Here is a 27,939-nt window from a genome sequence, read left to right as displayed (position 1 = left end):
ACAAAGAATTTCATTAATTAGTAGAGATAAATGTCATAATAAAAGAAAAGATAAAAAAATTATTATATAATATTTAACATCATATATTTTTAGGAAAACTAATGAAAAAAATTTGAAAACTTTGAGTTTTAACGATAAGGACAAAATAAAGTGTAAAGTGAATAGTACCAGGATTGACTTTTTAGTGTAAAAATGTGGTTTTTCGTTAATATGAACAATACCACGGGCTTTTTATTAAAACTCCTATTATTTTTTAGTCATTTTACACAGTCAAAGCGGTTTTACATAAAAATTTACCAAACACTTTAACATTGTTTTTTTTTGCTAAAAGAACTTTTACAAAGAAGTTTACCAAACACTCTACTACTTTATTTCATAGCTGTCTATTCTCGTAGCACAGCAGAAACAATTTTTTTTTTTAAAGTACAACAATACCAAACCAGCCATGAATCATGTGGAGTACCTTGAACAGCCGAGGCTTGAGAAAATGTCTCGTACATCCGCGTCTTTAGACCGTTCATCTTGCTACTTCCTTGCCTTTGACTCTTTGAACGGCTGAAGATTTGATTTCCCGTCCCTTAAACCCTTTGGAATTGCAATGTAACGAGTAAAACATCGTGACGGACATTTGGGGGTTTGAGTGGAGAGATGAGAAGATGACTAGTGCTGCAGTTGTAGTAGCCCTTCCTTCTCCCCCTAATCTTAACGGGTCTCTCTCTTCTCCAACTCCCACTAATAGCAGCTCGGTAATCTCTCTCTCTCTCTCTCTCTCTCTCTCTCTAACTGATGATAACAGAAATTGGTAAATTTTGCAGAACAAAAAGGATGGAATTGGAGAGCAAATGGTAAAGAAGCAGACAGGGGATGGTGGGTACAAGTGGCGCTTGGTGATTGCTTACGACGGCACCCGTTATGCAGGTTATTTCTTTCTTCCATTAAAATTTAAAGCTTTGAGCTTTGCCCTCCTTCTGCTTCAATTTTGATGTGCTTTGCTTTATTAGTCAGCGCCCAGTCTTGGGTTTTGCTAAGTATTACGTTCATGAGGAACCCAATTGCTAATATGTGACCGAAAAGTGGTTTCTTTATTTTTCAATTTTAAGTTTTGATGAGAATAGCATTGGCTAGAGCGAATGTGCTCCGTACACTTGATTTCAAATCCTTTCTCACAATTTTGATTAGTTTAAGGTATAATATCGCCCATATATAAAAGAAAAAAAGTTTCTGCGGCCAATAAACTCTGCTTAGAAATGTGATTCTATGATTATTTGACATAATGCCGTTGAGAAGGATTTTACATTTTCCTCAACTTCCAACTTTGTAAATCGAGCACCTTATAGCGATGAAGGTCATTCTTTGCTGTCAATTTTTGTAGAAAATCTGTCGTATCACCAGTTATATATAACCACGTGTCTGCCACGGATCTCTCTCATCATTTCTGTCAGTTTTAATTTTTAGGAGAAAATTTATCGTATCAACAGTTATAAATAACCACGTGTCTGGCATGAGAGATAGGCTCATGGTTGTATAGCCGGTGACACCCAAGGACCTCTCCAATTTGAGATATTTAAGACGCCCATTTCAAAAGCTCTCAACTTGATGTTAAGCTTCAACTTTCTGCATCAATCATCTCCCAACACCTCAATGAATGTTACAGGATGGCAATATCAGAGTTCCCCACCCACCGTACAGTGCTTTGTGGAGAAAGCTCTAATGAGCGCTACGAAGCTGGAAAGGAACGATCTTCATTTCGTCGGTGCAAGTAGGACGGATAAAGGAGTACATGCCTGGGGTCAGGTCGGAATTTCTCACAACAAGCATTTTCACAATCAACCATATCACAGACTTACATTCAGTTGTGCTTTCAGGTTGCACACTTTGTCACACCCTTCGGCTATGACAGCATTGAAAGCATTCACGCTGCTCTCAATGGTCTTCTTCCTGATGATATCCGAGTTAGGGAGATCAACCCTGCAGTGCCTGAATTCCATGCTCGTTTTTCAGCGAAAAGCAAGATTTATCATTACAAAATATATAACGACACTTTCATGGATCCATTTCAGCGCCACTATGCTTACCATAGTGCTCATAAGCTAAACGCCGCTGTTATGCGAGAAGCTGCAAATTATTTTATTGGAAACCATGATTTCTCTGCTTTTGTCAATGCTTCCCAGAAGGAACGAGTGCGTGATCCAGTGAAGGATATATTCCGTTTTGATGTCATTGAATTGGTAACAATCAAACCCCGAAAGATTTCTTCAACAGTAGTTGAATTTGAGAGTTCTGTGCATTGCTGTTCATTGATTGATAACTGATTCTGCGGTCATATCCTTGTTTAGGGAGTTCTTTTACGGCTAGAAGTTGAAGGCTCCGGCTTCTTATACAGACAAGTCCGGAACATGGTGAAGCATTCGTTTTAACCATTTTCGTCAAAAGTTAATGTCTTTTTAGTTCCAAGCAGCAAAAGTATAAGCATCTGCATTTTTACACCTCTGCAGGTCGCTCTGCTGATTCAAATTGGAAGAGAAGCACTTCCTCCTGATATTGTTCCCAAGATATTGGCAACACGAGATCGGAGAGCGCTTGCCAAATATACCATGTTTGCTCCACCTCACGGGCTCTGTCTTGTGACGGTCAAGTACAACGAGGCGCATCTACGGCTTCCATCCGGTTCCTTCACAACCAGTTTTGGTAGGCATTATACTATTGGCTCATGTAAGCTTCCATTCTACTAAGAATTTCACTTGTACCAACCAAACAATATACAACAAGTAATTAACTTCAATTTGTTAGTTCCCCCTCCAACAACACAGCACTTAAGAAATGGTGAATGAAAATTTCCATTAATGGGGAAATCTCCCTCGAAGATTCAAAATGATCCAACAATACAAACCCTATCACTGCACAGTAGGACATGGTTTCATGTCTCGTAAAAACGAAGCTCTATCATGCATTCCTGGTGCTTTGGGGAATACCAAGCGACGGCTTTAGCTGAACCGAGGACTTGCAGCGCATATTCAAGCGCAAAGACGGGCTCATCCACGCGTATATTCCAATCTCGGTTCTTTAGTTCAACTATGACTCCTGAATCAACCCTGAAACTGACAGGTCCACAAATCTGCAACAAATTGCAGAAATTGTTACACGCAGTTCAGAGCTAACATTCATGTCAACACCGCTCAGGTTCAACATCCCAAAGAGAAGCAATCCTAGTTACTACGATGTGCAGCTCAAGTTCAACTCACGAAAATGTAACAGGAACAAGTTTCCAAACTTAAAAACTTGCATTCTGAAATCACAAATTGACGTCTTTTCTGCTAAAATGGAAGATAAAATTAATACAAGAGAAATACCTGCTGCTGAAGAGAAAGTGTGGCATTGGGGCAAATGTCCTGTATAGCTTCCAACTTTGGCTGCTGAGAATTGAAATAATCTTTTGCTAGATGTGCAGCACCTGAAAGAAACTTAGAGCCAGAACGAAAATCCAGGCAGGCGTGAAGGCGAGTAAGATCTAGGAATAGTCTTTGGAAGTTTCCATGCTGGGCTGTAAATGTTGCTGATGCAAATATATCTGCTAGAAAGGCAGACTTAACTCCAGGAGCCCGAAAACTAAAACCTCTAAAACCCTGAGGACCATCGTCAGCAATTTGTGACCTAACCGAACTATCACCAAACGAGGCAGTCATAGCAGCACCTATGTTTGAAATAATGAATTTGAAGTATCAATTAGCAAGAGTTGCATACATCAGTTTGGCATCATAAGCATCCGCAACAAAACTACTCGACCCAACTCACCTTAAACCTAATTGTCACAGGTTTGTTAATAATGAACATAAGCAAAATTATACTGCAATTTCTGCACACAACCATCCCCTACTCTGCACCGTAAGAGTACGTTCCTAGACAAATCTGACAAAAATTGTATTCAACGGCAAAGCGCACTGGACTACCTGATCCCAATTTACGAGCAAACAGTTTTACTATTAATGCTACAACTGATTGTTTCTTTTCTAGTAAGTTCCGGAAAAAGCGTTCCTCCTTTATATAAGCAAAAGGGTGTTAACTAGTTCTTATAGAAAACCTCATCATCTTCTCCCTTCCCTAGTCCTTCCTTATCAACTAGCTGTATAATTCTGCAAATGCAGTGCCTTACCAATAATCCCTGAAGCTGAAACATGAGGATTCGAAAGGAATATATCAAATGGTTGGACCATTCTCAACTTCTGAGCATGACTCCTCCAAAGCTCAAAGTTCTTCTTAAAGGAAAATGCACTTGTGACAGACAAACCAGGAAGCAGAGTAGCAGGAACTCCATCGCTCTGACCACCGTCAAACCGCTCAGGAGTACCCGAATTATGACGTGCACATACATGATAACTGGCACCGGAGTCAGAAGCAACCGAAGCCAGATCAAGTGACATTGAGAATGGCACATCCCAATAGTTTCCGGGTTTGTCAACGAAAAGTCCCGGCCAAACTGCCTCCACTGTCAAATTATGATGAGGAAACTGCAATGTACATGATTTTTCACAGCATTACTACAAACTCAGCAACAAGGGCAAAAAACTGAGAATTTTCCATGAAAAAAAGGCACCTTGTGCTGAAAAAGTGCTTTCTTTCGAGGTTTCTTGTCATCGCCATAACCGTCCACACTCAAAACCAATGTGTCATCGGGTGTCAGCCAAAACTCAGAGCAGAAAGAAAGGGCGTACAACGACTTCTCACGCAGGTGAGTTCCAATGCTTTGCATCCACGAAGATACAGAGTCCGGCGGCGCCTCCTTCCCGCTCTTTTTCACAGCGGAGATGAACCGCTGCACATTGAACTGACCTAGAAACGTCCCGAACCTATAGAGCTTTTCAATTCGAGAATTAGTGATTCAACTTGAAAAATGCAAAAGGGAAAGTGAAGTGGATTTTGGCGGCGGCTACCAATTGTCGCCAATGGGTAGGGTGAAGACTCGCTGGAGAGTGAAGCCGTTGGCGGGGGCGTAGGAAGGGACCAAGGGGGAGGGCATGAACCGCTGCATGAAGTCGATTTGCTTGGGCCTGGAGAGCTTGGCGCCACGGGTGAGGCCCAGAGGAAGTGGGTCGCCGGGAACCGGCCGGACCAGTCCATCGAGGGTCCTCGGTGTCGACATGTCGAGGTCCCAGAAGCTGCCGTCCATTGCCCATCTCAGCTTCTTCATCTCCATTCCCAAATTGCTTCTTGTTTCAGCTTCTTCTGCTGCTTCTGCAACTTCTTCAAACCCATTTGATCTTTGACAAATTTATGAACGACAAGTCGTCTAACTTTGGAAACGACAGTGCTTCGAGTGGGATAGGTCCCATTTTGTGATTCTTTTGTGTTATTTTTTGAGAAATTTAACGAAAAGTTTCCGATACTGTTTATCTTAACGAAAAACCACATTTTTACACTAAAAAGTCAATCATGGTACTATTCACTTTACCCTTTATTTTGTTCTTTTTGTTAAAACTCAAAAATTTTCAAATCATTTTCATTAGTTTTCCTTATTTTTAATTCTTCGTTTTTATGGACCCTAACAAGCATCGACACATTACATAGAGATGCTTTACATTGGGATGGTATTGGTCCGGAGTTTTTATTTAATATTTTAGCTGAAGATGTAATTGTTACTATTAAAATTTAATAAAGTTTACTCTTTGACAAAAAAAAAAAAAAAAAAAAAAACCAAGCATCTACACATTATATTATTGAAGCGAGACGCGGTGTGGTGATACACACGTTTCGTATAAAATTCTCTCAAACAAGGCCACATAGGTGTGAGAGATTGAATTTTAACGTATAATTTTCGTCATTCGTTTGAGCCTTGGCATAGATGAAATGATAAAGGTGATGAACACCTTGGTGTCGTAAATCCGTCACAAGCCATGACCATTGGAGAAGCACTGATTACTAATTAGTAATCACACATTATTGTTATTAGTTTGAAACCTTGAAGTTGTAACGTGCCGGATCATCATACAGATCAATACTCGAGTTAGGATATTCAAATAAAAATCAATATGGTAAACTTGGCCGCCATGATCAATATTTACAACAAAAATGCAGTTCTACGACATACAGTTCACCTCGTCGTCCATGGCAGATCCATTAAACCTCGAACAGTAGTATGAATACGAATCATGAGCAAGCGTCTGCAGAAACAAAAGGCACGGCGTATAAGCGTTAGTTCTAAGGCCGTTGCCATGAAGACTATAGGATTGTGTGCGAGTGTAATACATTGCTTATTTGCATTTTCTTTACTTTGTATCACGTCTGCATAGAAATCCTGAGTTTGAATGCAGAGCGGAGCTACACCGATATGTTTTTCTATGTCAGCATTTATCGTGCAGGGTTGCACTTGAAGAAGACAGTTTCGCTTATTCTCTAACAATTTAAGCTTTGGTGTTTAGTGGTTGTCAAACACATAAAGCATGATAAAGAAAGCCGTGATAGTTGAGTTACCTGTTCCTGTGAGCGGAAATACATGAACGGTGTATAATGTAGGAAGTTGGACACCCTAGAGGTATATATATCAGCATACCTGTAAGATGAAAAGCAATTGAGAGGATCAATGTCAACGAGGACATTCATAATTTCAATTTTGACATCAGTCACAGCCATGATCAGAGTTCACATTAACGAAAGTGAACATGTCAGAAGAAAGAACATACTTCTCAATTTGCCTCATCAAATGGCTTTTATCCCAGAACCCTGCACGTGAAAGAAATCCCCACCTGATGCAAGGTGGGTTCAAGAGGTCAACTGTATGTTCATATGACAAACTTTTTCTACAAATAAAACACTAGTAGTGAATAAACAATTCCGTATTCTTTGTAAGCATCTTACCTTTTGTTGAAGAGCTCTCCATCTGCTTCTAGCATCGGAGCAATTTTCTGGTCTAGTCGTTGCATAACAATAAGTAGCTTTTGCATGCTTTCTGAGAGTTCTTGATCATCCAAGTTTGTTGCAGCAAGGGTCTGAAAGTACAGAAAAATCCAGATAAGGTTAAGAAGCACTACATCACATAAGTCTTAGATTAGGCATTCAAGGCATTCACATTGCTTATTCAATGCTGATGATTCAAAACGAAACCAATTTAGACTAATAGCTAACTAAAAACATAAGCAATGAGATCATAAGATAACTTACTTGAGCAGGACGCCCTTTGGTTTGCCTTTGTGAGGCGAGCCGAAGTTGGTTGAAAAGATCCCCTACGACCTCCTTTTGATTTATAAGATCTACTAGTGCTGCTCTATGACCCCGGCTATGAATCAAAGCACTATACTGCAGTTCAAAATTTTCATGAAACAAATTGAGGCCCTTATTAGCATTCAACAGCTCAAGTATATTAACATCTCAATTTCTAGGACACCAAATTATAAATTTAGTTCACAGTGTTTGGTCTGTGGAATAACGGAATACTTATATAAATGCGGGTTCAGTTTGTAGTCTCAATGTTTTTTTTTTCTAGGTAAACCATATTACGAGTAACGCCAAATTGTTAGTTGCATTTCCCTTTCTGAACTCTAGCATGCAAAGCGAAATCAACTGCACAAACCTCTTCTTCTAATTCTCGACAAATCAATGCTGTTCGCCATCGCAGATGAACTTTGGATTGACTTACATCGGTGTAGATATGATCACCAACGTATAATATCTCATCTCCATGGATATTTAGGGAATTCTCAACCATCTGAGCACTTCCTCCTGAATACAATCCCCCTGCAGAAAGAAGACATTTGAATGAGAATGAGATTCATAAATAGATGTCAACAAAGTATAGATGAATCGAATAATCAGATCAACGCAAAGCACAGATGAATATTCAGGCAATCCTGGCAAGCAGTGCCCCTTATTACATGCACCTAAATTCATCTACTATAGCCATGAAGACGGGTATCCTCAGGTATTATCCCTGCTCATTCACTGTATTTCTTCCGTGCATATAAAGTTCACTACAAATTATGAGTCATGACGACTAAGTCACTATCCATTGCTCAAGACTAAGAGAAGACATTATTGTCCACAGAATCACACGCAATTTTATTACAAAATTGTTTATCCTAGACACCTTAAAAGCATGTTCAACCACATACAAGATATTCAGTGCTAAACAGGCAAAAGTACCAAACTATAGCCACACTATCACCTGTTTTCGCCTAAACCCTGAAGTATAGCCATTATCACCTGTTTTAGCCTTGAAGCATGGACGCATGAGGCCCTCACCCGTCACTACCTCGTACATTGGGTGTGACATTTGGAAGAACTCTGGCTTCCTTGCAGAGACTATTACCTGCATATAAGAGTAATAAACAAAAAATCGACTCACTGCTGTTGACGCCTGGTTACAATTCTAAAGATCATAACTATTTATCAGACTTCTGTAGAGCAGAGGCCCAAAAGGAGAATTGTTATTCAATGTAGCACGAAGTTAAAACTAGACGGATGACATTTACTTACAATGTCAAATAGATCCCTCCAACCCATCTCATTGGGAAGAAATCTGTTGAAGGAATGCTGCATCATTTTGTTTGTGTAATGATAATCTGAGTTGGTAATGAGCAGAAGCTTTTTACCAGCCTAATGCACAAATAAGTCCAAGTAAATTAGGAGTTAAATAATAGCCACAGGCTATGCAAAGATGAGATGCTATAAGACATACCTCTTTTTGATCCAAAAGCGCTAGTGGCAATTCTGGATCAGGTGCCACAAACAGTTCGGGCTTAGACATTATCTCGCTCTGCATATATGCCAAAATCAGTTCATGTTCACAAACCCATATCTGATTCTTATTCAATAAACAAATACTAAACATACAAATATATTAACCTTTAGTTGACCCTCGACATGTGCCCAGAAGAGGGCTGTTCCAACAGCCTGAAATCATGTCAAGAGTTAAAAAGGAGCAAGAAAAAACCAATGCCAGAGCTCTATAAAATTGAGGCAGAGCATATTGCCTTATAGAGCCCTTTATAATCAAGTGGACCAAGTTCTGCGGCTATGGTTCCATCATCCAATCTGTCAACCATCTGAAAAAATGAAGAGTCAATATCTACATAAGTAAAATCTGCAAAATGATAGCAACAAAATGAGTCAGTTGTGTAAAAAAGTGATCTAGCTAAAACAACACCAATACCTGCATATAAGCCACAGCTTCTGAGACAGAGAACAGTGTATTAAGGAATTCCCACCGAGTTTCCTTCCGGAGGTCCACCAGTTCCCTCCCGTACATCTCACTTCAATGGAAAGAAAGTTAGGCCACACTATAGAATATACTACTCCAGCTTTTTCCCAAAATGATATTCTAAGGAGCTACATGCTTGACGAACCTAGCCGCATACGCAAAGTTACAATACAAGGGCAGACCAAGTATACATATGATATATAGTTACATTCATTTGGAAAATCTTATTGTTAGTTATAACAGAAAAGAAAACTGAATTTGCATTTGCAGTGCGAGACTAAACATAAATCCATGGGCTGACACTATACGTGAGTCACATTCTCCATTGTTTCTCTATAATCAGAATAAAAGGTTCCAAGGGTACCTTATAGCTCGATTAGACAGCATGGATGTGCCATGCATAGCCCTCTTAACATAACCAAATCGATCAGCCTTCACCAAGTTTCCGTTCTCTTTGTCTATGACGAGGCCTCTAATAACCTATATGAAAAGATAGAACAAAGGTGGGGAAGAAAATAGTAAATTGAAGATCTGCTGGCTTGCATAAATGTAAATACTCGTTAAATTTTCACCAAGTTTATAGATGGTACCAAGTCAGGGTCAAATGCAAGACCGTCAACAGGGAAGCCCACTTTCTTCAAATTTTCCATACAGTAATCATAAGCTCTCCCTTCCCAAGCCTGCAAGATACAAATCCATGTCAGACAATCCACAATTCCACCTCCTCCAGCACCAGCAGTAACCAGAATAGTAATGGTTACTAATGCACTCTGGCTCCAACACTGCCAATGCAAAATTATACAAAAACAGAAACTGATGAAACTTACAATCACGTTATAATGCATCAAGGTGTAGTCCATATCATATCCGATGGCACTGATTGATCGGAGATTCAACGTGCGGCTACAGAAAATGCCACGAGGTGATTGCCTGGACGAAAAAGGGCTCTGCACATAAAAGTTCTGGTAAGTTCGATGCACAAGTACCACCATAAGCAAATGATCAGTGCGACATTCACTGGAACAAGACCGGTGAATTAAACACTCATTCAAACATTGTAAGCTATTCAATTTGGGGTGCAGATGGCTAAAACTATAGTGCGAAGATCGAAAATTGTCACTTGAAAACAAATGTATGCAACAAAAAGATTAAATAACAGCACCCGAATACCCAAGTCTCTGAGCAAGTCTCCAGCTTCTTCAGCCTCCACTCTGGCAACTTCCTCAATCGGCCCTTTCAAAGTTACATCACCATCAATTCCTACGCGGGTTTTCGAAAAAGATCAAAACTTTACACATTGCAGGCTAATGCAGTTGCAGTTTCACAAGTGGGAAAATTGAAAGAGTGAACTGGAATTTGGATAGGGGAATAATAAAAAGTTACCAAAAGCTTGGAGATGCTCCATCTTCACATTCAAATCCCCTTTGGTTTTCTCTCCCAAGTAATCCACTTCGTACTTGCTCGACGAAGTCAACGAAAACGCTGACTTCTCGTCAACGCCGCCACCGCCGCTGCTGCAGTTGCACGTCATTCCATGATTCCGGAGCAAATTCTTGCTGCTGATGAAGTTCTGGGACATGGGTCGGATTCGAAACGGGGTTCTGAGAGAGCTGGAAGCCGCCATTGAAACAGGGGTCTCTCTGAAAACTGAGAATTTCCCCAACGCCTCGGACGCGTACATCTCTAAAGCTGAAAGCTGGGTCCTTGCAGTTGCAGTTGCAGTTGCAGTTGCGGAGCGCGAGAGGAGTAGAAGAAGAGTGGAATCTGAAAATATCTGATAATTTTAAGTCTCGTACAACGACAGGAAAAGCACTGGTGCAAGTGAAGGTTTGCTTTTTAAGTGTTTTGTGGAAGAGATTGATTGGTTTGTCGCTCAGCTGCTGCGACCGCTGTCGGGTCTATCGAGGCACCACCGCCAGAGAATTTTTATTTTTAGCTTTGGCTTGCTTAACCTTACTAAAATTATATAAACATGTCTAAATTTTCGAAGATATTCAATGTCCATTTCACAACGTGTCAAAAACATGTTGTATTATCTTATGACGTTTTATATAAAACTTCTTTTTCATCAAAGCAAATAAGTGAAATTTAAAATCGTGATTTCTTCTAACAAAGTACTTACATAATATTCATAAGAATAGAAATTACATTCACACGAATTTAAAATCAAACTACTCACATTCCAAGAGCAGAGAATTAATAATCATCATCCTAGTAGAACGAGGATACCTTAAAACAAAACATAATTAATCACTTGAATATGAAGTTCATATGCAACGTAAATTATTTATGCATAATCATTTTTTTTCTTCTTTTGGATTTTTTCAATCATGAGGCCCATCACATATTTTTCTCAGGTTGGTCAACTGCTATGAGTGATAATCTGTTTTAAGTTCCAAAACCTTTTCATAATCATCCTAGGTCTGTTTTTTGTTTAGGATACAAGCAACACTTCGAATACAAGACATTGTGTGCAGGAGTGAATGTTTTTAATCTTTTTTTTTTTTTTTTTTTTGTTCGATTGTTAATCACCTATTTGAACTGCACATCACTCTATCGGAGTTACTAATCAAATTGTTTGCAGCTGCAACACAATTATGCTTAACAATCCACCATAATTAAATGTATAAGCAAATGATTATTCAACAATTTTGCCAATTCACTGTCCCAAGAATGAGTATTAAACTCGCTTTAGTTCATCGTGTTCGCCATCACACTGGCTGGCTGGTGCATTGACCTCCATGAAATTTTCAGAATCTACAAAAACATTACAGGGAGCAATCTGGTGAATATCCTATTCCGCACTACTTGGGGATTTCCTGAGGGTCTAAAACCCCAGTCCTTTTTGGAGGCCAAATACCTTACTTTCTCTACCATTTCAATGTATGTCGTTCCAATTAAGAGCCAAATTTTGAACAGACAACCTTTGGTCAAGTTGGACAGTTCTCCAAGTAATGTTTGGTTCAGGGATGTCGCTCACAAAAAGCATGATATTCTTATGTATTTTGATCATACTCAACCCTCATGGTTTAATAAAAGTGAGAGCTGCCTTAGTAATACAATCTTCCGAAGTATTGTTTAGAAAACCTCTCACAAAGGCGTGAAACTCTCTCGTTTCTTCAAGGTAGACATGACATCTTCATCCGATTTCTATTGAGTCTCATTAACAGAATCGATTCTTGACCTTGATTCTGTGCAAACAAACAATGCCAATGAGAACATGACGATGATTTCCTTCCAATGTGACATGGATGCAACTCAATGTTCGACCACAACCAACTTTGACTCCCAATTATCATCCCTTGAAAATCTAGAGGTTTTGAATTTTCAACAAAATACTTGATTTCCTACTAGGTTTCTATTGGTTACGACTGCTTAATTAGTACACGTGCAAATAGATTTGTCATCGAATGAGCTGGCCAGATAGTCCTTTCATTAATTTTACTAACTTGGCCACTAAGCAATGCTTAATTCAACAGATCAGAGAATCTCTTTGGCTCTATATTGTGAGCAACTTGAGAAAAGATTTATGACATATCTTTTGATTAAAGTTTTATAAACATGTTGTTATTATTACGATCTAATGATAATTGTCATTTCGAAATTCAGAATTTCAAATTAACTAGTTGGATACTTAATTATTACGGATCTGCCAAGCGGTTTAGCCAAAACCCTTTCTTCTACATCAACATCATTGTGTAAAAAGAATATATTTATAAACATGCGTGTACAAATAGTCTCCCTAAAATGGTAGTGACCCAAGAAAAAGTCTCCCTAGAAAGTCATACTGAAATTGTTCTTCTTTAGCATAAGCTCGAGCATTTTTTATTTTCATGAGTGCAATAATATTCCATACAAGCCATATTTGATGCCATCATTTGTGTTTTGTTGCAGCCTTGTGGTGTTTCTTTTTAAGATGCAACTTAATTATCCAATTTATGAACATAATTCTAACACCAGCTTCTTGTTTTACTCAATTCGTTGTGTAGACAATAAACACTGATGAGTTTATAGACAGAAAAAAAACTTGCATATAACAGAATAAATTCATTTATGTTTATTATTTTTGTGTGAGAGGTGTAAGAGAAATTGATATCGCTCTATCATATAGAGAGAAAACTTATAAATAACAAGATAAATTCATTTCTCTCTACTACTAGAATAACAAAGTAAATTCATTTCTTTGTGATTGAAAAAAGAGCAAGAGAAACAAAGAAAAATAGGCATTATTCTGGAGAAAAAGAATTTGCAAGTACATAACATAGTGTAAATCTCTTTTTCTTTGTTTTTCTCCATGCTTAGACTTGTCACGCTATAAGGGCGATACAGGAAAACAAGCTTGAACCTCATTCCGTTCACATCATGACCTAATAAGATGTTGTCTCTTGTTTTGTTTAACAGTAATTAACAACACATTCCTTGTTTTCTAAAACAAAAGGACATACTCGTTGCATTATTATTTGCTCGTGTAAAAATATAACAATATTGCATGGTCCCTTCGGAGACATTCGATAAAATGATAATGTGTTGCATGCATATCGCCCCATATTATTGGCCAAGAATATGGTCAAGATTTTAGGTATGATTCAATCTTGGTCCTTTGGATTTTGGAAAAAAACTCATTAGACCTATTCAAACTCTTGAAGTAAAACTCAAATTTTAGGTTCTAAATCCACTTCAACTTGTTCCAACCTTTGGGCCAAATATGAGTTTTAACCCAAAACTCATATTTGAGGCAAATTTAGGTCAAACCCCTAGGTTAGTGGGCTTACCGACTATATATGTGTATTTTTTTTCAATTTTATATTTCTAAATTCATTGAATCCAACGGCTAAGACCTACCGTGATTAAATCAACGGTAAATAAAAGATCCAACAGTCTAAATTAATTTTTTTTTTTTATGTATTTCATATTCTTTCATTATGTTTCACCAGTTTCATAGTGTCAGTTTAGTGATTTTTTAATATTTATTGAAATCTAAAAATTTTTAGATTAAAATGTTCATAAAATTAAATTAAGATAGTTTATATATATATATATATATACTTTTTAAATTACTTTAAGAAAAGAAAATATTCTAAATCCATCAAATCACTTTCATTAGTTTTAAAGGGAGAAGTGCATGTTGGTTGGACTTGGACTGCCACGAAGATTTTTTTTGGATAAAGTGGTACAAAACTGGAAAGGCAAACACGGACCCAATGACATTACAAGAAGAAACTCGTCGTCCATGTAAAAATTAAAAGCCAACAGGACAGTGGGGTAGGCTGGTCGGAGCACAGTTGACCTCCGTACATCAGGACGCGACGGCTACATCGTAAATCGCAACCCACAAGCAGCACAGCAGACCCAGGAGCTCAAATGGTATATCGAAGTTGGACTACGACCGCCAGATATCATAGCAACGCAAGTTTCCCAGATACTTCATTACTTGAAGAAGAAGAAGAAGAAAACCATAAAAATAAAAAATAAAAAATAAAATAAAAAAAGAAAGAAGAAAATTTTAACGAAAAGCTCGCGGTACTGTTTACTTTATCGAAAAATCATATTTTTATACTAAAAAAATCAATTATATTACTATTCACTTTCTCAAACATTTCCAATTAGTTTCCTAAAAACTAAGAAAATTGATCAAGGGTCAGAGCTTGAATTGTATTTCATTCCACTAAGTTTAAAAGTATCTACTTTCCTTAATCTTCTCCATAATGTGAACGTTTGACTGATCTGTAGGGTTGCGATGTATAAAAAGCAATGGTTGGCGGGGAATATTCCAAAAAACTTTATCAACCCATTTCCCAAAAAACTTTCGCAGTTACAATGTTTCCTGCACCACTCTTAAGGTTGCACCTCTGATGTTTGTTAAACTGTCTCTTCCTTAAAGTTTCAGTCCTTTAGCAATTAGCATGCGTTAGCAGCTGCCCACTTGTTTCCTTCCTTCGTTTGATTCCTTGTTTCATCAAGCTAGTAGTTTTTAAGGTGGTTATTCTTTTTTTTCATATGAAAATCTGAGAAGAATTAACTTCCCTATATTGCATGCTTTGTGAAGAATTTTAATGATTAGTTTAGTTCTGTTGTAATAATCTTTCACTGCAAAATAACAACCACCCTTCTTCGTTATTTATTGAGTTACTACTTCTTGTGTTGTTTCAATGGGGCCAAATTTTTTGTTTTCAATGCCGGAATCGTAGATGGGTTTGTATTCTGTACTGCTTACCAAAACTGCAGAACTTTGGTTGCAAGAGGTCCTGTATAGTCAATTTAATGCTCATGAACTAATGCGGTTTTTTTAAGTACAATTTACTCGAACCATAAATTGTTTCTCCTGCAGCTCTGATCTCACCATCCAAGTTGTCCGAGTTGCTTGTGTTGTAAAACAAAGCAACTAAGCTTTCTGAAGTGTTGAATTTCCAAGAAAACAAAAGGGAAAAAAGAAGAACAGTTCGGAAGTGCTGCTGCTTGTCAATTATAGCAAGTTAAAACTATTACTGTTAAAGACATGGCTGAGGAAAATCCTGTTAATGGAGATGTAATCAAGGAGGAGGGCACGACAGCATCAAACGGAAACTCAGCAGTGGTGGATTCTGAAAACAACGCACAAGATACAAGCAAGAGCAAGGAGGATGGCACCAAAACGGTTCCATTTCACAAGCTTTTCTACTTTGCTGATTCCTTGGATTACCTGTTAATGTCTGTTGGTACAATCAGCGCCATTGGAAATGGGATCTGTATGCCTCTCATGACCATAATCCTTGGAGAAGTGATTAATTCTTTTGGAGGAGCGGGGAATACCAAAGGCGTGGTTGATGCAGTTTCCGAGGTAAATATTCTGTGACTAAAACCTGATAAATACTTCTCTCTGGTAGTGCAACATCTCTAGAAATTAAGTCAACCGAGCAATATCATAAAAGGAAAGCAAAAAACAACGTATGCAGTACATTGTTCGATACAGTTCCATCCGAATTTTTATGTCAACTGAGCTCTCCACTTCCTTATTGGAACTTTTTTTTTGTGTTTTTTTTGTTCCGATTATCTGGTGCCTGCAGTTTTGTTGCTAAATAGGATCATTGCCCCTCCACCAAATTTCTGCATTAAGAAATTCTCATATTTGTAAATTGTGCTATATGCAACTATTATTACTAGGTTTAGTGGGAAATAATTTAGGCCAACCTAATATCCTTTTCAGGTGGCTCTAAAGTTCGTTTATTTGGCTGTGGCAGCTGCTGCTCTTTCATTTCTACGTAAGTTTTACTGAACTCCCTGCAGGTATTAAGGAAATAACTTGGCTTATTGGAAAATGAGTTAATTAGCTTTTTCTATATGCCAGAAATGTCTTGCTGGATGGTCACTGGAGAGAGACAAGCTTCACGAATAAGAAGTTTATACTTGAAAACAATTATAAGGCAAGATGTTGGCTTTTTTGATAAAGAAACGAACACTGGGGAAATTGTTGGGAGGATGTCAGGTGATACCGTGCTCATTCAAGCGGCAATGGGCGAAAAGGTATTTACTTGCCACACAATAGCCTTCAGTTATTGTCATTATCTCTAGTTAACATTTTGATTCCGTTTCATTTTCTTATGGCAGGTAGGAAGTTTTATCCAATTAATTGCAACATTCATCGGAGGCTTTGTTATAGCATTTGTGAAGGGATGGCTTCTCACCCTTGTCATGCTATCATCTCTTCCCCTTCTCGTCCTCTCTGGTGCCGTCATAGGCATAATTATATCGAAGTTGGCATCCCAGGGGCAAACTGCTTATTCACAGGCAGCAATTGTAGTAGAGCAGACAATTGGTTCAATAAGAACTGTACGCCTACTTGTCTTTAAAATAAAATTTTCATAATAATATTGTCTTTTTATAGAACTAAATCTTACAGGCGTTCCCAATGCAGGTTGCATCCTTTACAGGAGAAAAACAAGCTATAGCTAATTACAACAACTCCTTAATTAAGGCATACAATTCTGGTGTGCAAGAGGGCTTGACATCTGGATTTGGAATTGGAACGGTAATGCTTGTTATGATGTGTAGTTATGCTTTGGCTACATGGTTTGGCGGAAAGATGATTCTTGAAAGAGGATATACAGGAGGAGAAGTAATAAATGTAATTTTCGCTGTGCTGACTGGTTCCATGTAAGTGCATTTCCATAAATTTGGCATCATCTTTGCGTTGCAAGAATGCGATATTAAAAAACTTATAGACTATTCCTCCTCTCCTCCTCCTCCTTTCTCACTCCAAAAATTGGATAATGTGATGCTTCAGAATATCAAGATATGAAAGTTAATGCTATAAATTTTCAGGTCTCTTGGGCAAGCATCTCCATCCATGAATGCATTTGCTGCTGGACAAGCTGCAGCTTATAAGATGTTTGAGACGATTAACAGAAAGCCGGAGATAGATGCTTATGATACTAATGGGAAGCAGTTGCACGATATACACGGAGACATAGAACTGAGGGATGTTCATTTTAGTTATCCTGCGAGACCAGATGAACAAGTATTCCATGGATTTTCACTCTCAATACCTAGTGGTGTAACTGCTGCTTTGGTTGGAGAGAGCGGAAGTGGTAAATCAACTGTAATCAGTTTGATTGAGAGATTTTATGACCTCCAAGCTGGTGAAGTTCTTATTGATGGTATTAATCTGAAAGAGTTCCAGCTGAAATGGATCAGACAGAAAATAGGCCTTGTCAGCCAGGAACCCGTTTTGTTTACCTCTAGCATTAAAGATAACATTGCCTACGGGAAGGATGGTGCCACTGATGAAGAAATAGTGGCTGCTTCTGAGCTTGCTAATGCTGCTAAATTCATAGACAAACTGCCTCAGGTTAATTCTGTTTATAGTTGCTCTAAGTTTGGGTGTTTCTTCGCTGAATATTTGCTGTCAATTTTTAACTCCACTTGGTGGAATTTTACCATTTTGCTTGTTCAATTCTTTTATCAGGGACTCGACACAATGGTTGGTGAACATGGAGCTCAGCTGTCTGGGGGCCAAAAGCAGAGAGTTGCCATAGCTAGAGCAATTCTGAAAGACCCAAGGATTCTACTATTAGATGAAGCCACAAGTGCTCTTGATGCAGAATCTGAGAGAGTTGTGCAGGAGGCACTGGACAGAATTATGGTAAACCGCACCACAGTCATTGTAGCCCACCGTTTGAGCACAGTAAGGGATGCTGACACCATTGCTGTTATACACAGGGGAACAATTGTCGAAAAAGGTATCCTATTATACCATATGGGTCTGCAATCTCACTGCCAATAGTTCCACGTTTTCTTACAATTTATCATACTGCACATACTGATCTTTTTCATCTGAGCAGGTCCACATTCTGAGCTAATCAAGGACCCTGATGGAGCATATAGCCAGCTTATAAGGTTGCAAGAAATGAGCAGTGTGTCAGAGCAAACTTCTGTGAATGATCATGAAGGGCCAGAAATTATAAGTATGGATTATCGGAAACATTCAAGACAAAGACTTTCAAACTTACGATCCATAAGCAAGGGATCATCTGGAAGAGGAAGTAGCAGTCATCATTCCTTCTCAGTCTCGTATGATGTGCCCTCTGCAGTAGGTGTCCCTGAAACAGCGCATACAGGATCTGATATTCCTGAGTCAGCATCATCAAGCGCGCCTCCAGAAGTTTCACTTCGTCGCCTGGCTTACTTGAACAAGCCAGAGATCCCTGTTTTATTACTTGGTACCATAGCCGCAGGAGCCAATGGGGCAATCTTACCTACTTTTGGGGTACTGATATCCAGTGTAATCAAGTCCTTCTTTGAGCCACCTCATGAACTCCGAAAGGACTCTGAGTTTTGGGTCTTAATCTTCATTGTTCTAGGAGTGGCATCTTTCATAGTACTTCCCGCAAGACACTACCTTTTTGCTGTGGCTGGTTGTAAATTAATAAAACGAGTCCGATCTCTGTGCTTTGAGAAGGTAGTTTACATGGAAGCAAGTTGGTTTGACGATCCTGAGCACTCGAGTGGTGCAATTGGTGCAAGGCTTTCTGCAGATGCAGCTTCTCTGCGAGGGCTGGTTGGAGATGCTCTAGCTTTGGTTGTTGGGAATCTAGCAATGGCAATTGCTGGTTTGGTGATTGCTTTTGTGGCAAATTGGCAACTCGCTCTTATAATCCTCGTTCTGCTTCCGCTGTTAGGAGTAACTGGTTACGTTCAAGTCAAGTTCATGACAGGATTCAGTGCAGATGCAAAGGTATTTCTCCAATCTCAAACTATAAAAAATATGTACTTTACAACTGCTATCTGGTGCACCTCAAAACATCAACCATTTTTTCGGATGGAAAGAGACAACACCAACAGCAGAACTCAAACAGAAACAAGATGGAGTCTGATTAAACCAACCCTGTCGTCGCCAAGAGTATCAATTATGAAAATAGGAGGAACAAGCAACTCCTGATACACAGTTGCGCAAGAAAGTCCCATCTTCACTAGGTGATCAGGAGCAAAACATCATCCATTTTTTCATTCAATATACGTGGAACATAATCAGTTATCCAATCCAATCCTTGATACCAAACAAGATCTTACAACTAGTGGCTGGTGAGCGTACATAACATGTATAAGACTAATCCTTTTCTAACAATACTGAAAATTCTAAATGGTTGCAGAAAATGTACGAGGAGGCAAGTCAAGTAGCGACTGATGCTGTAGGGAGTATTAGAACAATTGCTTCCTTCTGTGCTGAAGAGAAGGTGATGGAGTTATACCAGAGAAAATGTGAAGGCCCAATTAAGACAGGGATAAGACGAGGGTTAATCAGTGGGATAGGATTTGGGCTATCATTCTTTTTTCTTTTTTCTGTGTACGCGTGTAGTTTTTATGCTGGTGCCCGACTAGTTGCAGCAGGCAAGACGACATTCTCTGATGTTTTCCGGGTAAGTTCTTCTACATTATGCTACAAGTCTTCAGGTTACTACCTAGCTCAGGAAACATAACTGCAGGATGCGCACTTTGCTAAATAAATACTTGTTATTTGAGATATAAATCTTCATTATTCGATTCAGTCCATTAACATTTGTTGTCCTGGTTTACAGGTTTTCTTTGCTCTCACTATAACAGCTGTTGGAGTGTCTCAGTCTGGATCCCTAGCCCCTGATGTAAGTAAAGTAAAATGCTCTGCTGCTTCCATATTTGCAATTCTCGACCGGAAATCAAAGATAGACTCCAGTGATGACTCAGGAAAAACTATAGAAAATGTTAAGGGAGAAATTGAATTTCGACATGTGAGTTTCAAGTATCCAACCAGACCTGACGTTCAAATTTTTGAGGATCTTTGCTTGACCATCCATCCTGGCAAGGTAACTTACTACCATGCTTTGTACATTTGCTCCTCCTTTTCAATCAATATAAAGATTTGGAGTTCTTAGTCTGATTTATGTTACCGGAACTTACATTTTGATTTACATTATGCAGACAGTTGCTCTGGTGGGAGAAAGCGGAAGTGGGAAATCAACAGTCGTCTCCTTGTTGCAGAGATTTTATGATCCTGATTCAGGTTACATTACACTAGATGGAATGGAAATCCAAAAGCTACAGTTAAAGTGGTTGAGACAGCAAATGGGGCTGGTGAGCCAGGAGCCTGTATTGTTTAATGACACAATCCGAGCCAACATTGCATATGGAAAGGAAGGGGATGCAACAGAAGCTGAAATTATAGCTGCAGCAGAATTGGCAAACGCTCACAAATTCATCAGTAGTTTGCAACAGGTGGGCACTAACTTAAACACATTTGTCCATCTATGCACAAATAGGACCGGTCACAAAATTTTAATAAAAAATAGAACTGAAGGGACACTGAAGTGTCAATAAACGCACACTATACAACTTATTGTCTATTTTGTTTCCCCCCAGTTCTGTCTTTGATTAAGTATATAACCGGTTGTATATGTACGTATTTCACTTTTGCCATGATGTTGCATAAATGAGGACTAGTTGACGAAATATTACGAAAATATCTTGAGAATGATGGAGATTAATGCATAGAGTTTGGAAAACAATGCAGGGTTATGATACAACCGTAGGAGAGCGGGGTGTTCGGTTGTCCGGTGGACAGAAGCAAAGGGTGGCAATTGCAAGAGCCATAATGAAGGCCCCAAAGATTTTACTACTAGATGAAGCCACAAGTGCGCTTGATGCTGAATCCGAACGCGTTGTTCAAGATGCATTGGATCGTGTCATGGTGGATCGAACCACGGTGGTGATTGCTCATCGGTTATCCACGATCAGGAGTGCAGATTTAATAGCCGTGGTGAAAAATGGAGTGATTGCAGAGAAAGGAAAGCATGAAACTTTGCTCAATGTCGAGGATGGCATTTATGCTTCTTTGGTAGCACTCCATGCAGTGCCTCATCGTAGAGAGCTTTGCAAAGAGGTAAATTAGCAAGAAGCATGTTTCCATTTTTTTCTTCTTTCCTGAAAGCTTCACTTGGAATCTGAAGTGTAATACAACACTTATGAATACAGCCCTTAATAATGTTGGATTTGTTTACATTAGTTTTGCCCCTTCAATTTTTTTTATATAATTTACTAAGGGTATTCGGGAAAGAAAAATCGAACACAGGACTTGATGTGAATTGTTAAATGCACTAAACCGCTTAAAGTAAGATCCACTACCAATTTTCTACTCTAATTAAACTCATTAGATAAAGGTTCATCCAATTTCACGTGGAGCAAGAGAGATTCGACAACATTATTAGATCCTTTTTCCCGTTCCACAAAGTCTTCGGCACTTTTGAGTCTTTCGCTAAACTGGATACCAGGCCTTACGATCGGCTCAAATTTGACGAGTGGTTGCATGATTGCATCAACTTTAACGTCCAACTGGGTGGTTGCATGCATGATTGCATCCATGGACGAAGCGAATTCACTGGGGTAGATACCGTACTCAAGTAATTTATTTGTTTAGTTACAAATTACAGTTATATAATATACACGCGTTATTCTTTAAGAACGTATATGTATCATACTACTTATACTCAATATCAAATATTATATGAGCAAAAGTACTTTTGTTCTGTCGTTCAAACCGAAAAACCCCTCTTCTCCCTATCCTGTATTAATATTTTTCCAATCACTTTGCCACTTTCTACTACTATATTGAAATTTTTTAACATTAGAATTGTGATACATCATCATTTGAAATCATACCTATTATCATAAACCATACTATAATAAGATTTTCTTAGTTGTTTTTAGAACTGCCCCCACTAAAAAAAATTTCTGACTCCATCCTTAATTGCATCAATTTTAACGTCCAAATGGTTTCAAGTTTCAACACACAACATCCACCAATTGAACGAAATATTCTCGACTGTTTGGCAACAAGAGGTGCACGCGAATTGCCTCGAAATAATACTGATTGCTTGCCTCTTATCGGAATACCCACAAACGCCCACATGCTACAAAAGAAACTCGGACCAACTTTAACTCTGTCACTTTCATGTCGAATGTCGAATATCAATTCACGAGTAATGTTACACTTATTATATTTTTCATATCATGTTGTAATTATTTATCAAGGAGATTGAAAATAGAAGTAATAATTTTGGAAATTAAATTTAACGGCTAATACGCTTTTAGTTGTTGAAAGCAGGAGAAACATTGATGAATTTGCCGGCAAGATGAGAGGGACGAAATCACGAGAGGGCTTAGGTTTTTTTGTTGGGAAAACAAATAGAGAGTGTCAGAGGAGATGATGAAAACATGAAATCCAACCAAAAGAGGGTAAAAAACAATTTAGTCTTCTATCACAAATAAAATCATAGGGAGTAAAGTAGTCTTCTATCATACAACAATAATAATAATAAATAACAATTACATAATCTAAAACTACATTAATGAAACCCTTTTTATCAACCAAAAGAGAGTGTAAAGACGTATTTATCTTCTATCACAACAAAAAAAGTTAAGGACAGTAATGTAATTTCACAAAACAAAATTTTGCTATTTCACCTACATGTAAATTTATCATCTCTAATTTAAAAAAAAAAAAAACAACCTCTCACCCACTCTCCTCACTCCCACATTCTCTCTCACTCTCTTCCTCTCTCCTTCAATTTTTTTTTTTAACACATCGATATTTTTGCACTAAGGTCATCTCCAACCAAAGGAGGGCCAGATGACTCCCTTTAGCCCTATAGCTCTCAAAGAAATTATATTTTAATGAGCAGTGTCATGTCATATTTCATACTATCTTCAAATGAAGAGGTCAAAGGGCCATAGGCCAAACATAGTTCTGTGACAAAAAATCATCTACAACCAAGGGACCAAAGGGCCATAGGCTAAACTAGGGGTGGTTCGGTATGGGATCCCATACCGAAACCCTTGTCCCGATTCCCAAACCGAAATTTTTGGGAATCCCAAATTCAATACCAATCCCAAACCAAATTTTCGGGAATCCCAATTTTCGGGAATCCCGAAATAATTTCGGGATTTCGGGACAAATCGGGAATCCCGAAATGTTTTTGGGCTTTTGGACTAAAATTTGACATATTATGTTTTTGGGCTAAAATTAAGTTTCAATCTACCCACTACCCATTTGTGCACAAAGTTTTTGGGCTAATGCCATCTCACCCCACATTCCAACTTTGATTCCTCCTCCACATAGTTGTAATTAAATGAAAATTTTGGCGGCGCCCATGTCTGAAAGAACAACTATATTGTGTACTCGAAAACAAAAGAAAAAAAATTTGAGCTCAACTAATTGCATGCCCTGTACCCACCTTGTCCGTGTATATATATACAATATATGTATACTGATATGTTCATGCATGCATAATGGTCTTTGCTCCTTTGTTTCCTTGATTTGCCTAGGTATGCAGGAAACTAATATCCACATATTAATCACACTAGTGGCTAGGTATGCAGGAAACTAATATCCAAAGATTAATCACATTAGTTGAGACAACTGGAATATAGAAACAAACAAATTGAAAAAACAAACATTAGTTATTTAGTTGAGACAAAGATTAATCACACTAGTGGCTACCAATACCATTAATTAAAAAATAATTCTCTTATAATTAAAAAATAATATATATATATATATATATAATATTTATTTCTATTCGGTATGGGAATACCGAAAAAATGGAGATGTAATCCCGAATCCCATACCGAAAATTTCGGTTTGGTTCGGGATGACATACCGAAATTTTCGGGAATTTTGGTTTGGGATTTTTTTGGTTTGGGATCGGGATTTTTTCGGTTTGGTTTGGGATTTTTTTCCAGCCCTAGGCTAAACCTAATTTATTATTTTAATTGAATTAATATGGTTACTTAAATTAAACTACCTTATTAAAACAAGGTTTTCAAACATATTAAAAACTACAACTTCAATTTAAAGATTCAACTACTTCATTTTAAAAACTACAACTTCAATTTAAAGGCTACAACAACTTTAATTTAAAAATTACAACTTAAATTTAAAAACTACAACTTAAATATTAAGACTACAACAACTTCAATTTAAAGACTATAATCATCATCTTCATGCGCCATTGTAGGAGTATAGTCGAATGTAAATAACTCCCGTCTGGCCATAATTTCCCTCTTTTTCCTATCAAAATATGTCTTACTCATTGGAGTGTAATCCAAAGTGTTTCTTTGCATGTTCCTATCGTCCATCTCTTCTTGTATTTGTTTTGCCCGTTCTTCATGCCTACGGTTTCTTTCTTCTGCGGCAAAGATATTTTGTTCCGCCATTAATCGCAATGAGGACACCATTTCCTATTGAAAGGCGTAATCATCCTTTACCTTACCCTTTTCTTCAATTTTCAGGCCTTGTTTCATCCCGTAGCCCTAGGTATGGAAGCTTCACCCGGAGACAGATTTTCTACCCTTATTTCTTGAATGGTAGGAGATCCATGTTCATCCCCAACTACATTTGAGGAAACATTTCCGAACACCAGCGTAGGACCAATTCTTTCTTGAGGTGGATAACACCCACCCTTTACAAATTTCCCAACAACCGTGATGACTAAAGGGTTTCGGGTTGTCCTCCATATAAAATTCCTCTGCTTGGCGTACCTATAAAATATAATTACAACTATTAAAGAAAATTAATTTATAAAATTAAATGTAATATAATTAAATAATTAAAATAACTTGTGAAAACACTTACTTCGTCGTAATAATTGGCTCCGCTTTCATGTCTGCTTCTGGCCTTTAACACTGCTTAATGCCATTTATTCAAATTTGGATGAAGATGTGGCCATTTGATAAGAGGTTCATCTTCTTTTTGGGTCTAAGCCCTACCCTTCATTGCAGATGTGGCCATTTGAAAATTATTGAAAAAATTGAAGGAAAGATTATTGGAAGAGGTAAGAGAATGCGAAGAATTGAAATAAAATGAGGTAAGATAGTATGAAATAGTGAAAATTATGTGAGAAATGATATAGGAATAACTTAGGTATTTATAGAAAAAAAAAGCAAAATTAGAATTAAAAAAAAAAAAGAAAAACAATTTGTTCGGAAAAAAAAAAAAAAAATCAAACGCAATGCTAACCTGTCGTCATGCTGACTCTAGGTAGCCATTGCTTTTGAATTTTGGGTTGGCCCGGGGCTGGCTGGCTGCTTTGGGCCAGCCGGTTGGCATGTTTTCCAATTTTTGGCCTGGTGGGGCCCACGAGCCTTTTGACCTAGCCCTTGGTTAGAGAAAGTTTTCGTGTCATTTCAAGATATTTTTAGCCCTATAGTCATATGGACGGGTTGGTTAGAGATGGCCTAAGGAGAGGGGGAGTTAGGCTAAGCCACACAATAGGTAACCTAATTTGGTATCGAATTCACAATCCACGGGATTATAACCAAGACCTCTCACTTCTAAATGAATATGAATACCATCAAACCGTAGTACTAAGTGACATCTCTCCTTCAACTTTAACAACAAAAGTAAAAAAATTCACACTTTGTGTGTGGACATATACTAGTATATAATTACATATATAAATTATATAATACTAATCATACCAATTCGGTACTGTATACCACCAGTAATGGTTTTGAATATCAATACCGTACCGTAAATGTATGATTCGATACAAATACTGTACCATTACCAAATTTTTGGGACAAACTTTTTGGTGATTGAATCTCTTTTTACTGCTCCTAACAAAACCTAAAGACGGCCTAAAGTGCATGATTGACAGCGTGCAAAAACGGGTACAAACGCCATGTTTATGCTTTGGTCTCAGTTCCAATTTTTTTTATCAATAACTAGCATATAGGCATACACAAAGTGTGTGAAAAAAAAATTATTTTTGTTTTTAAAATAGAAGGAGAGAGGAAGAGAGTGATAGAGAATGTAGAAGTGGGAAGTGTTTTTTTTTTTTTTTTTTTTTTTTTTTTTTAACTAAAGATATGTTAGGATTACATGTAGGTGAGACTTTGAAAAAAAAAACAGCAAAATTGGTTGTGTGAAATTACATTTCTAACCTATATTTTTTATTTATGTTCTGTTTTAATTAAATGGTTAAAATGGTAATTTTATAGGATTTTGGTTGATAATAAGTATTTTATTAATTAGTAGAAATTTTAATGTGCTTTATTAATTAGTTTATGGAATCATGATTCTTGCATGGGATGCATGTTCTTAGGCTTCAAAGATATTAACAAACCAAGTTACAACGATGGTTAAATCTACAAACTTACATATTTTCGGCACAGAAGAAATTACCCAACCAAAGAAAAACCTCTTTGGCTGCATATTCTGAGCAAACATCTCTCTTTTAATTAAAGTTTTAAAAACATGTCATTAGTAATATAGTGTAATGATATAATTTTTTAAAAAATATGATTTTAGTCCTTGAAATTTAATTTTCTTCTTATAAAACCCATTATAAGTTTTTTAATCAAATAAAACTTATTGACTAGATTTCACATCAGCAAATTTATTAATTATATTCAACTCTACACATTTACAATTTTCCGATGCCCAAAACACCCCTATTTGAATGTTTGATGTACACAATTAGTTCCATAGAAATTGTAAGGGAGAATTAATGATTTTACAAAAATAATAAATAATTATATCCTAGGTCTGTTTTTTGTTTAGGATACAAGCAACACATCGAATACAAGACATTGTGTGCAGGACTGAATGTTTTTAATTTTTTTTTTTTTTTTTTTTTTTGTTCAATTGTTAATCACCCATTTGAACTGCACATCACTCTATCGGAGTCACTAATCAAATTGTTTGCAGCTGCAACACAATTATGCTTAACAATCCACCATAATTAAACGTCTAAGCAAATGATTATTCAACAATTTTGCCAATTCACTGTCCCAAGAATGAGTATTAAACTCGCTTTAGTTCATCGGGTTCGCCATCACACTGGCTGGCTGGTGCATTGACCTCCATGAAATTTTCAGAATCTACAAAAACATTATAGGGAGCAATCTGGTGATTATCCTATTCCGCACTACTTGGGGATTTCCTGAGGGTCTAAAACCCCAGTCGTTTTTGGAGGCCGAATACCTTACTTTCTCTATCATTTCTATGTATGTCGTTCCAATTAAGAGCCAAATTTTGAACAAACAACCTTTGGTCAAGTTGGACAGTTCTCCAAGTAATGTTTGGTTCAGGGATATCGCTCATAGAAAGCATGATATTCTTATGTATTTTGATCATACTCGACCCTCATGGTTTAATAAAAGTGAAAGTTGCCTTAGTGATACAACCTTCCGAAGTATTGTTTAGAAAACCTCTCACAAAGACGTGAAACTCTCTCGTTTCTTCA

General features: G+C 37.6%; 4 protein-coding genes across 9 annotated transcripts; 2 read left to right on the top strand and 2 right to left on the bottom strand.

Annotated features, from left to right (window-relative positions):
- Nucleotides 1-591: 591 nt before the first annotated feature.
- LOC137731581 (uncharacterized) lies at nucleotides 592-2,789 on the top strand. Of its 2 annotated transcripts, none has more exons than XM_068470727.2 (6): nucleotides 592-746; nucleotides 816-918; nucleotides 1,655-1,794; nucleotides 1,866-2,228; nucleotides 2,337-2,399; nucleotides 2,496-2,789. In XM_068470727.2, the coding sequence occupies exons 1-6, from the start codon at nucleotides 657-659 to the stop codon at nucleotides 2,730-2,732; spliced, it is 996 nt and encodes a 331-aa protein (XP_068326828.1). In that variant the 5' UTR covers nucleotides 592-656; the 3' UTR covers nucleotides 2,733-2,789. The 2 variants fall into 2 exon arrangements, with proteins under 2 accessions (XP_068326828.1, XP_068326829.1); XM_068470728.2 differs by having other exon boundaries at nucleotides 601-709.
- Nucleotides 2,790-2,821: 32 nt separating this feature from the next.
- On the bottom strand, nucleotides 2,822-5,259 carry LOC137731580 (protein TRIGALACTOSYLDIACYLGLYCEROL 4, chloroplastic-like). 2 transcript variants are annotated; one of them, XM_068470726.2, is made up of 5 exons: nucleotides 4,929-5,259; nucleotides 4,592-4,844; nucleotides 4,151-4,505; nucleotides 3,351-3,691; nucleotides 2,822-3,115 (listed from the first exon to the last, which is right to left on the bottom strand). In XM_068470726.2, exons 1-5 carry the CDS (start codon nucleotides 5,189-5,191, stop codon nucleotides 2,918-2,920), a joined length of 1,410 nt encoding a protein of 469 aa, XP_068326827.1. In that variant the 5' UTR covers nucleotides 5,192-5,259; the 3' UTR covers nucleotides 2,822-2,917. The 2 variants fall into 2 exon arrangements, with proteins under 2 accessions (XP_068326827.1, XP_088543802.1); XM_088687676.1 differs by having other exon boundaries at nucleotides 4,592-4,852; nucleotides 4,929-5,255.
- A 636-nt stretch (nucleotides 5,260-5,895) lies between these two features.
- Nucleotides 5,896-11,151, bottom strand: LOC137731846 (uncharacterized). Of its 2 annotated transcripts, none has more exons than XM_068471085.2 (17): nucleotides 10,571-11,151; nucleotides 10,350-10,447; nucleotides 10,015-10,134; nucleotides 9,778-9,867; nucleotides 9,552-9,667; nucleotides 9,140-9,239; nucleotides 8,961-9,032; nucleotides 8,833-8,880; nucleotides 8,666-8,743; nucleotides 8,464-8,583; nucleotides 8,191-8,296; nucleotides 7,562-7,725; nucleotides 7,153-7,287; nucleotides 6,850-6,980; nucleotides 6,675-6,737; nucleotides 6,466-6,544; nucleotides 5,896-6,155 (listed from the first exon to the last, which is right to left on the bottom strand). In XM_068471085.2, the coding sequence occupies exons 1-17, from the start codon at nucleotides 10,866-10,868 to the stop codon at nucleotides 6,072-6,074; spliced, it is 1,902 nt and encodes a 633-aa protein (XP_068327186.1). In that variant the 5' UTR covers nucleotides 10,869-11,151; the 3' UTR covers nucleotides 5,896-6,071. The 2 variants fall into 2 exon arrangements, with proteins under 2 accessions (XP_068327186.1, XP_088543801.1); XM_088687675.1 differs by lacking the exon at nucleotides 5,896-6,155 and adding an exon at nucleotides 6,246-6,312.
- A 3,821-nt stretch (nucleotides 11,152-14,972) lies between these two features.
- LOC137731992 (ABC transporter B family member 11) lies at nucleotides 14,973-21,692 on the top strand. Of its 3 annotated transcripts, none has more exons than XM_088687958.1 (13): nucleotides 14,973-15,027; nucleotides 15,516-16,004; nucleotides 16,371-16,425; nucleotides 16,512-16,687; nucleotides 16,772-16,993; nucleotides 17,079-17,317; nucleotides 17,486-18,011; nucleotides 18,129-18,402; nucleotides 18,505-19,397; nucleotides 19,813-20,079; nucleotides 20,239-20,502; nucleotides 20,618-20,911; nucleotides 21,207-21,692. In XM_088687958.1, the coding sequence occupies exons 2-13, from the start codon at nucleotides 15,684-15,686 to the stop codon at nucleotides 21,582-21,584; spliced, it is 3,909 nt and encodes a 1,302-aa protein (XP_088544084.1). In that variant the 5' UTR covers nucleotides 14,973-15,027; nucleotides 15,516-15,683; the 3' UTR covers nucleotides 21,585-21,692. The 3 variants fall into 3 exon arrangements, with proteins under 3 accessions (XP_088544084.1, XP_068327366.1, XP_088544083.1); XM_068471265.2 differs by having other exon boundaries at nucleotides 15,022-15,163; XM_088687957.1 differs by lacking the exon at nucleotides 14,973-15,027 and having other exon boundaries at nucleotides 15,180-16,004.
- The last annotated feature ends 6,247 nt before the right edge of the window (nucleotides 21,693-27,939 follow it).

The sequence above is a fragment of the Pyrus communis genome, chromosome 16 (assembly GCF_041283825.1).
Source record: "Pyrus communis isolate YQ-2024b chromosome 16, ASM4128382v1, whole genome shotgun sequence".
In the NCBI taxonomy this organism is placed as follows: domain Eukaryota; kingdom Viridiplantae; phylum Streptophyta; class Magnoliopsida; order Rosales; family Rosaceae; genus Pyrus; species Pyrus communis.
Note: the sequence above shows the minus strand (reverse complement) of the source record. Positions and strands in the feature narration are given on the sequence as shown.